Source organism: Ursus maritimus, unplaced genomic scaffold (genome assembly GCF_017311325.1).
Source record: "Ursus maritimus isolate PB19 unplaced genomic scaffold, ASM1731132v1 scaffold_13, whole genome shotgun sequence".
Lineage (NCBI taxonomy): Eukaryota > Metazoa > Chordata > Mammalia > Carnivora > Ursidae > Ursus > Ursus maritimus.
The window spans coordinates 26,446,520-26,457,675 of NW_024423675.1; the positions used below are offsets into that span (position 1 = coordinate 26,446,520).

Below are 11,156 nucleotides of genomic sequence, written 5' to 3' on the forward strand. Positions count from 1 at the left end.
CCAGTGCTGACAGTTGGCAACCTTGGACTGTTTGCTGAACCTCCGTGTGCCTTACTTGCCGCATCTGTATGTTTGGAATCAGGATACTACCGCCTTCACTGGGTTTTAGGAGAAGCCGTTTAACCTCTTAGTATCTAAGTTTCCTCATCTTTAAGACAGTGATAATAACACCACCACAAGCAATGTTAGGTAAAAGTATTCATATGGTCAATGAATCGGTACACAGGTGATATATGAATGGTACGTGGCACATATTGAATATTCCCTAAGTGTTAGTCATTATTATAAAGTACTAAGGAGTTGAAAAGAATTTTACCTGTTTTTACTTCTATGTGAAAAATTATGGACAACACAAACAATTATTTATTGAAATTTAAAGACTTTTATTTTGCACGTTCTGTGACTAATATCAACCTACTAGAAACTCTAGAAGATTTTGAAATTAGAGATGACAATGTTTTCATAGTTATGTATCCCAAATCTGGTAAGTTTGATGAGTGGGCCATCTGTTGATCTTCATTCCGTTTTGATAACGCGTGTGTACAAATGTGCCCTTTTCCAGACATGGACAGTAGCCCAATCTGCATTTAGACCACCATTTTGAATCAGAAAAAAGGTAAACCTAACATCTCTATTATATAAGGTTATTTGAGATGCATCTCTTGTCACTTCTGATGGCACCTATGAAGAAACCAAATACTGAGCCAAGAGTAGGCTGGTAAGCGCAGATCTGCTGGGCTGGTCTGAGAATGGAAGAGGGTAGATTTAAAAACCCAGCAGGACTTTTGTTGGTGGCATATCTCAGTCAGAACTAATTCCTAATATACTTTTCAATAACTCTAATTGCTTTGTATTTCTCTACAATGATGAAACAATTTTAAGCTAAAAATTGCCTTCAAATCTTTCATTCCAAAAAAGCTTATTTTTTAATTTGTGCTTTTTATTTTTTATTTTTAAAAAGGATTTTATTTATTTATTTGAAACAGACAGAGGGAGAGAGAGAGAGAGCACAAGGATGGCAAGAGGGAGAAGTAGACTCCCCACTGAGCAGGGAGCCCGATGCGGGGCTTGATCCCAGGACCCTGCGATCATGACCTGAGCTGAAGGCAGGCGCTTAACTGACTGAGCCACACAGGCACCCTGTAACTTGCGTTTTTTAGAAAATAGATTGGTGCCCTTGAAGCAATGTTGTATAGAGTGGTTAATGTTGCTGAAAGATATATTGGAGCCTAAATCAATACAAAAAAATAATTATTCCTGATTTTCAAGAAAATGCTCCAGTTTCTCCCTTTTGCCATCTACTTTGAAATTCATGACCTTGTTTACTTTCCCTAAATTAGTAACACATTGCCTTATCCCTAGATTCTTCTGCTCTGTGAAACACACAATTGGTATGTTTTTTCCTCCTTTAGATGTTGGTGCCATCTCAGTTTGCATAGCTGTAGGTCAATCACTGCAGTCCATAAGTTTTTCCCTTACACTTAATCCAGCCCAAATGTTTGGGACACCTCACACCGATCCTCAGTCCAGCCAGCTAAGTTCTTTCTCATTTTGCAGGAGAGATTAGTGAGTCTCCTCAGGATTCACCGTAAATTATACCAAACCTACCATGCAGACAGATCAGCTGAGCCGTACCATTGCAAGATTTTTGGCATCTCAGGTCCTTTTAAAACATTTACGGTACATTCATGACCATAGATGCAAAAATCCTAAACCAAATACAAGCAAAACAAATTCAGCGATGTTAAAAAGAATACACTATGACCAGAGTGGGTTTATTTCAAGAGCCAAGATTGCTTTAAAAATGTATTAATGTAGTTCACCTACATTACTAGTGCATAGAGAAAGCTTGCATTATCTCAATGGACACAGAACAAGCACTCAGTAAAATTCAGCATCCATTCACAATGGAAGCTAGTAGCTAACTGGGGAGAAAAGGGAACTTCTTTAACCTGATAAACAGAATCCACCAAAAGCTACCACAACATATGCAATAGTGAAAATTTTAGAATATTGCACTTAAAATCAAGAACAAGACAAAAATGCCTGCTATCACCACTTTTTTTCAACATTGTATGGGAAGACCTGTACTACTCAGTAAGAAAAAAAAAGGAGAGATGAAAGGGGACTTGAGCTCTTCATTTGTCTGTATTTCTAGAAGATAAGGCTCTAAGAAAGGAGACTGAGGACGGAGAAACAGGTAGCCACAGAAAATCCTAAATAGGGACCTTACATGAAATACAAAAACAGAGAAGCTGAAGGATTAATCTCAATCACTACCATCACAGAGTCAGAACAATCACAGCTCTTTGGAGCATGATAAAGGAACGAAGAGCCCTTGATTTTATCTTTACTAATTTTAGCATAAAATGCAAATGAACACAAAACTTGAACAAACTCCTTGACGTACTGACACTGGGTAATAGAAATAAAGAGCTCTGAATAATTTTGAAATGCATAGCATTACTATTGACATTTATTATTAAAAATTAATTCAGAATTGAAAACAGGATTATTTCTTTTTTTCAAACTTTGCCCAAACTTTATTTTTTTTAATAATATTTTTTTATTATATTATGTTAGTCACCATACAGTACATCCCTAGTTTTTGACGTAAAGTTCGATGATTCATTACTTGCGTATAACACCCAGCGCACCATGCAATACATGCCCTCCTTAATACCGATCACCGGCCTGTCCCATTCCCCCCTCCACCCCGAAGCCCTCAGTCTGTTTCCCAGAGTCCACAGTCTCTCGTGGTTCATTCCCCCTTCTGTTTACCCCCCCTTTCTTCTATGACCTCATATTTTCACTTTTCAAAATTATTGATTGTATTAGAAGATTTCGATAACATGGAAGACTTCATGGAAAGATTTCTAGATGGAAAAGGTAACTATGAATTTTTTGTCAAGCAAAATGTTTATGAGGCAATGTTGCCATTCAACCAAATCCTCAAATTTAGGGGACATATTTTACAGGGATGGAGAAGGTTGATAATTGAAGGTGGGATTCACATAAGTGGTTACTACTAGCTGTCAACTTAATCTGTCCTTCAATGGCTTTTCCATTCTCACCAGCACCACTTTGGGGATTGTCAGGGCTGCAAAGGCATATTGTTTAAGAAATATTTTGACTGCATAGTGACAACCACAAACAGCCTGGTAGTTCAAACTAGCTGGATCCAAACCCAGGTCCCTGTGTTTTAAAATAGTTAATGTCTAGGGAGAGTTTAGTTTTTGTGCTCTGTCACGGACATGTGGTAAGCCTTATACCAGAGCTCTAGAATTTTCATTCCACTATGAGGGAGGATAGATTGACGCAAGAAGCTTGTGGAATGTGGAGTCAGAGCTCTCATTCATTTAGAAGATTCTGTCACTTTATAGATAGCTAATGTTGCTAGCCAGAGATCTTAAAATAGACAACAAGAAGAGAAATAAAGGCATGTTTTCAGGTGGCAGAAGTAAGGAAAAGAAGTGGGTTTACCTTAAAGAAATCTTCAACATTAGTACTTTGGGCTTCTTTATTCTGGATTGCTCCTTTCCTACATACTTAGAAAGACAGGTTTCTATTAAAATCATGTAATTGTTCCCCACACTGGTTGGAAGCCTTTGGTTTGATCACATCAGAGGCTGGTATGAGCACAGACATGACTTCAATATTCTGTTCATGGTGTATGAGGAGATGAAGAAGGTAAGAGGAAAAGGTTATTACTGTTTTTAATTATTTCTTTGAAACCTTTTGTTATCTTGGTTTCAGTGAACTCCATTCTAGTTATCTGCATAACTAAGGACTTCTCAGGCTTTTGGGGGGATTTCTAATTCCCTACCCATCCTTGCATTACTCGTCTTCCTCAGGGCTCTCTTAGCACTTTAGACAATCATCTTTTATGATTCTTTTTCAAGTAGCCATCTGTAACAATAAAGGCAAACTCAGATATCTAGAGCAACCGCACCTTAAACAAGAGAAAAGCACGGCAGTGTGCTGGGGACGACAAACCACTGAAATATGCTGAATTAGTCAGAGGTGGACGTATGCCCTATGATGCAAGTTTTCTTTCTTTCTTTCTTTCTTTCTTTCTTTCTTTCTTTCTTTCTTTCTTTCTTTCTTTCTTTCTTTCTTCCTTTCTTCCTTCCTTCCTTCCTTCCTTCCTTCCTTTCTTCTTTCTTTCTTTCTTTCTTTCCATAATGTTTACATGTTGGCATCCAATATGTTATCTTAAAACATTCCATAAGCCAAGTCAAGTTCATCTGAAGTTCACTATTGTGTGGTTTTCACTGATTTACTTAAAACATTATTGAATGCTTACCATGTGACAGGTACTAAATCATGAGACAAAGAAGATTAAACCCTTTATTTATAGAGCTTATAGTTCAACAGGGAAGACAGGTATTCTCCAGCAGGTGTATATAATCCAAAACTGTTATACGTGTTACTAAGGAAAACTATAGGTACAGTATCAGTACATGAAATGAAGAAAACTGGTATAGTCAAAGTGATAGGCAACGTTTTCTGGAAAAAGTAACATGAAAACTACAAGCTAGCAAATATGAGTTAACAAAAGGAAGGAAGGTAAAAGAGAATTCTAAGCAAAAGTACAAAATAAAAATAAAGAATGAAAGAATGTGCAAATTGCCTGAAGCACTAAAGTGTAAGACATCTTTTAAGAAGTGAAGGAAAAAGTTTGGGGCGCCTGGGTGGTGCAGTCGTTAAGCGTCTGCCTTCGGCTCAGGGTGTGATCCTGGCATTCTGTGATCGAACCCCACATCAGGCTCCTCCGCTGGGAGCCTGCTTCTTCCTCTCCCTCTCCCCCTACTTGTGTTCCCTCTCTCGCTGGCTGTCTCTCTCTCTGTTAAATAAATAAATAAAATCTTCAAAAAAAAAAAAAAAAAGAAGTGAAGGAAAAAGTTAAAGTACAAGGTGGAAGTGACCAAAGATCAAGATAGAGAGGTTCATAGGAGCCAGACTGTGCAAGATCTTTAGATGTGTTAATAATAGTGATTTCTTTCATCTTAAAAGCAATAAGCCCTTTAAGAGTTATAAGAAGGATAGAGAACAGTGAGCTAATCCACTGAAAATCAATGGTATTTTGGATTAGAATGGTATCATTGAGATTAGAGAGAATGCAGAGCCCTAAAATATATTTAGGAGGTAAAAAGAAAAAGGGATTATGCATAGGAAAAAATGAGAAAGAGAGGTGTCAAGGATGCTTCCTATATTTCTGGTTCATCTATCAGTGTAGACAATGGTGTCATTCATGAAGATGTTTAGGGATCATGGAAGCAAGATAAGGGTTAAGGGAGAAGACTATCAGTTTGGTTTTGTCACATGGAGTTTAAGATGCCTTAGAAGTATCAAGTATCCAGATGAAGACATTTGGAAATAAATAGAAAATACAGGTCTAAAGGTCCTAAAGGAAGAGCTGGGCTAAAATAGCAGTGATATTAATTTGGGCATAATCACTGTATAGAATACAACTGAGACTATGGGGGTGCCTGGGTGGCACAGCTCGTTAAGCATATGACTCTTGATTTTGGTTCAGGTTGTAAGATTGAGCCCGTCAGTCCCTGCGCTCTGTGTGGAGTCTGCTTGGGATTCTCTCTCTCCCTCTCCCTCTGTTCCCCAGCCCCCACTCCCCACTTTCTCTCTCTCTCTCTCAAATAAATAAATACATCTTAAAAAAAACCCAGAGACTATGAACGTGGATAAAATTGAGAATGGGAAGGGAGGGAAGAAAGGGAGAAGGAAGTAGGGAAAAGGGGGAAAAGGGGGAGGGGAGAAGAGAAGGGGAACTAGAATCTATTACTGAGAGACCTTAGGACAGTAAGTTTGGGTGGAGAGGGATGAGCTCACCAAGGAAAGAGAAAAGGAACAGTCTGAGAGGTAGAAAGAAAACAAGAAATTTTTGGTGACACAGAAGCCAAGCAAATGTGTTAAGAAAGATCTTTAAGGCTGCTGAAAAGTCAAGTGAAAAAGTGAGTTTAAAATGTCCATTAAATCTAGTGACATGAGCCTGGAATGAGGTACAGTAAACCAGATGAGAGTGGGTTGGAAAATAAGTTGGTGAATCCCAAATATAAATATCTCCAGCTCAGGCACATCTATATTATGTCTGTCTTCTATGTACCTATTTTTACGTCCAACGTTTGGTCTTCAAACAAAGCATGTCCAAAATAGAACTTACCACCTCCCAACAAAAGCTACTTCTCCCGTGAATTGCACTGTAAGTCAAGTGACCTAAATCAGATTTCTTTTCTTGCAGTGTCTTTGTCTCGCTTTGGGTATCAGGGTAATGCTGACCTAATAAGATGATTTTGGAAGTATTCTCTCCTCTTCAATGTTTTGGAAGAGTTTGAGGGGGATTTTCTTTCTTGGGCCCATTATATTTAAATACTTGCTTTACTCTTTCCTCATGAAATTGTGAACTCTTAACAAGCACAAATAGCATATATTATTATTCTCTTGAACTTCTCCAGCACATAGCACAGCTCTGAAACATATAAGATAGTCTAAAAGTGTTTCTTGAACGAATAACTGATGAGCTCTCCTTATATAATTAAACAGTAGGAAGCTGTAACAAAGCTGACAGCCAGAGCCCTCATTTTCATAGAAGGAACGAGGAAGTAACTCATTCTTGTGAAACTCTAGGCTTAGAATAAGCCCACACACCTTCAGTTTTCCACAACGTGGTAAGGGTGGAAATGCATTTCATGCATTTCTCATACGCTGAATAGTTTTTCACATAATTCTTTCAGGATCTCAGAAGTGCTGTGCTTAAAATTAGCAGTTTTTTTTTTTTTTTTGAGAAAGAACTGAGTGAAGAGGATGTGGATGCTGTTGTGGAACAGGCTACATTTCAGAACATGGCATCTGACCCACAAATCAACTATGATTATATTCTAAAAGATGTAACCAAGATACAAGTAAATGAAAGAATTTTCCTGTGAAAAGGTGATGCTCAGTGGTTTATAGAAGAAAAAATGTTGAGATGTCTCTTGAGTCCTTGGCCCCTAAGCTAAATAAGGAGTGCTTCCAACATGTCTCCCCTAGTACTATCATTGGAGCCCTAAGAAGAATCGACGATCCCAACCAAAATGGCTCTGAGATGTGTCCCAGGAAACAAAAGTTGTTTAGTACAGAGCCTGACACTGGAACCTGATTAATAAATATGTTTTCTTCATTCTAGTCCATGTGTCCCTACCCTTTAAAATTTGTTAGCAAGTCTCACCTGAGGGCAATGGATATACGTGACTAGAAGAGTTCCATTCTTGTTTTCCTCTATTTCTCGTAGAACATTCTAAAGTAAACTTAATATGAATTTTGTTGTGGAGTATGGGGTTTGGATTACTGTTTTTTCCTCATGTGTCAGATTTCTTCATTGAAAAAGTAAATTGCTATGCCATTAACCCAATTTGCTATGAATTCAATTAGTCAACGACATGCAATAATTTTTCTTGTATTCGTGTAACATGCCAAGAGTTAAGAATGAGTGTATTTTCCTCCTGATAATCCTTAATTCAAAATTTTTTAATTTAATATTTTAATGTAAATCATTCTAAAACATAATTTGTGTTTCTCTATTTTATTCATATTTTATTCTCTAATTTGTTCCTAACAGTATTATTATGATGGAGATTGATTAATTCTTAATTATGTAAAGATCTTATCAAAATTTCTATAGATTCTGCTATTTAAAAAATTATTTTCTTCTTTTGTCCCATTTATTATCAACTGTCACTTCCTGTTGCTCACCTACATCAGATATAAAGCCATTCTCATGTCCTTAATAGTTTGCTGACTGGCTCAAATGCCAATAGTAAGGTTTACATAAGAAAATCTGAAAGCTGAAGATGCCAAGTTATTAATCTTCAATAAAAAATTGGCTTCAGATCATTTCAAACTTTCACGAAGTAGAACTGCAGCAATGGCTGCTCGACCCTCTGTGACTTTGACTTCGTTACTTGAAAATCTTCGAGTCTCATTTCTTTCCATTTTAAAAATAAATATTCACCTTGTCAGGTTGCATGAAGAATTATATTACGTGATGGTGTACTTTGCCAAGTTGGCACCCAGCATTTAGTAAAATATATTTAAAAATTCTAATCTCTTTATGTATTTGAGCCTTGTTTTTCCTTCTCCTTTAGAAGGTACTAACTTAATGGTGGTGGTTGGTGGGAGTCTAACAGTTAAGGAAGTGGACTATAACTATAAAACTATAATTGCACCCCTAAGTTTGTTTCTTAGCTCATCCTTGTATAAGGAAAAGTGAAGTGTCGAGGTGTCAACACCACAGAGAACTAACAGATATTTAACTTGGCTTGGAGGAAGGATTAAAGTGGGTTGGAGGAGACTTTTACCCTATTCGTGCTACTTCTTCACCTATCTGTTGTTCTTGTGCTTACCCCACTGTGTACCCCTGGAGACTGGAAACGTCACTTGACTATGGAACAAAATGAAAGATTGGACAGAATATTCCCAATCAAAATGAAAGATTTTCCCTTGAAGTTCATCTGGGATCTAAATGAGGAGTAGAATCAGTGCAAAAAAATCATATACAAATCTACTAACTAGAAGCTTATTTTAATACACAAAAAGTTTGTGCTTTTTATGCAAATGTTAATTATAAAACTTTATTGATAAAAAATATGAGTCACCTGTGCTTAGATTAGTTACCATAATTTTGATGAGCACTTTGAAATTTCAGAAATCGAAATTATTTGGAAGAGAGTCTGCATGGGTAGCCTGTATAAAAAAGGAAAAAACAGAATGCGTGCAACATGAATTATAAATGTCTTGAGAGAGTTTCCTTAGTGTATATATATATATTTTTAAAGATTTTGTTTACTTATTTGAAATAGAGAGAGAGCATGAGCAAGGAGGAGGGTCAGATGGAGAGGGAGAAGCAGACTTCTTGCTGGGCAAGGAGGCCGATGGGGGACTCGATCCCAGGACCCTGGGATCATGACCTGAGCCAAAGGCAGATGCTTAACCAACTGAGCCACCCAGGCATCCTGTATTTTTTTCTTTATCTACAATTAAATTTAGGATCAATAAAGTATTAAAAATTCTTTTATTCTTGTAGTTAAACTTTAATTATGTGGTGTAAAATTGGTGTGAATGTCAAAATTAAGAGGCAGCTCACATGTAAACACATGGATCTTTTTAATACTTTACCAGCTCACAAAGTTTGCACTAAAGATGCAAGGATCAAAGATGGGTTAATCATCAGATGGTTCAATCATTTAACTGGATAAAAAATTAGTTGTATTCATAACATATCACTCACTAATTCCACATGTATTAGTTAAATATTTAAGATAAAATCATTTCGAATAACTAGAAAAATACAGATGAATCTGTTTAAAATTCCCCAATGGAGAAAAACTTTTGAAGCATAAAAGCAGTGGAAGAAATTTAAAAGAAAAAATTTAGTAAATTTACAATAATAAACATTTCAAGTCACCACCATTCATAACAGTCAACAAAGGGAAACAACCCAATGTCTATGTACAGTAAAATACATAAGTAAATTGTGGCACTTCATATAAGGAAATACCATACTTTCTAACCAGTTTATACAAAATAAGGTAATTCATTAAAATGACTCATGGAACACAGAAAAAAGAGTTGTCTTGAACTTCCTGGAGAACTAGAACCTAGAAGTATGAAGCATCAAAGATTCATATATCTTTCCACTTTTTAAAAATTCTCTCTTTTCGAGTTTCAGGGTCTCCCATCTCTGTGTTCATGGAAGGGACACAGGTTTCTCCTCTCCATCTGAGGACTGGCTTTGCTGCAGCAAGATAGCAGTCATGCACCATGTTCAAGCGACCGCAATCCAAACAACAAACAGAGTGTTGTTGAATTCAAATTAAAATTTCAGGAAGAGAAACTGAGTGGTATAGGTCACTTAGCTTCCGTTAGGAGTCAACCTGTGGTCAAGACAAAATAGTTACAGAGTACAAACTGCCTGGAAGTCTGTAGCATCCTTCAGGGGATAAGGGAGACAGAAAAAAAAATTCACTTTTTATGGCTTGAATTATGGCTTGAAATATGATTAGGATATGTTGAAGTCCGAATCTCCGTTACCTCAAAATGTGACATTATTCCAAAATAGGATTATTATCGATGTAATTCTTTATATTCAGATACTGGAGTAGGGTGGGTCCTTAATCCAATAAAATTGATGTCCTTCTAAAAAGAGGAGAGACGCAGGGTGACCATGACCAGGTGACAACAGAGGCTGAGTTTGCAGCGGTGCATCAAGAAGCTAAAGAATGCCGGAGAAGCCTGGAAAACCACAGAACCCAGAAGAGGCAAGGAAGAAGTCTCTTCTACAGGCTTCAGAGGGAAATCTTGATTTTGTACTTAAAGCCTCCAGAACCGTGAGGCAATAAATTTTGGTTGTTTTAAGCTGCGTGCATATTGGGATTTTGTTACAGCGACTCTAGGAGTCTAACACAATACTCTAGAACTCAATGAATAATTGCTACTCTAAACCACAGCCATTAGGCAGATTCCGGAGCCAAACCAAAGAAGTCAGTAGGATAGCATAGTGCTGATTAGCTCTGCTGCATGAGATAATTATCCAAGTACATGTCACCAAACGCTGTAATAGTAATTGAAGATAGAAATCCATTCTCTCCACTCTTGTTCAGCATAGTACTGGAAAAGCATCGCTAGTACAAGAAAGCAAGGAAAGGAAATAAAAGGCACAGGACAGGAAGAAACAAAACCATCCCTGTTTGCAAATGGAATGATGGCTTATGTAGAAAATTATAAGAAATTCAACAACAACAAAACTATCAGAACTGATAAGTGAGTTTTGCAAAGTTGCGAAATGCAGGTTCCTGGCACACAGAAATCAATAGTATTGTATATGCTAATGATGAAAAACTGTAAACAAATTAAAAACATAATACCATGTACAATTACTCCAGAATAAGAAAATAGTTAGGCGCACATCTAACAAAATGTGTACAGGGTCTGCATGCAGATGAATAAAAAAATTATAATGACATAATCAAGGAAAACCAAGTTAAATGGAACAATATACCAAGTTTATTGACTGATGATTCATCAAAGTAAAGATGTCGTTTCTTTTCAAATTAATCTATAGGTTTAATGAAATTCCTACCAAAATCCAAATATGATTCTTT

The 11,156-nt window shown here is 36.8% G+C and overlaps 1 protein-coding gene across 1 annotated transcript; it reads left to right on the plus strand.

Moving 5' to 3' along the window:
* The first annotated feature begins 2,795 nt into the window (after positions 1-2,795).
* LOC121102210 (amine sulfotransferase-like) lies at positions 2,796-8,529 on the plus strand. The gene is given in 4 exon segments (XM_040627481.1): positions 2,796-2,889; positions 3,596-3,690; positions 6,753-6,951; positions 8,411-8,529. Coding segments are annotated over 4 exon segments (507 nt in total).
* The last annotated feature ends 2,627 nt before the right edge of the window (positions 8,530-11,156 follow it).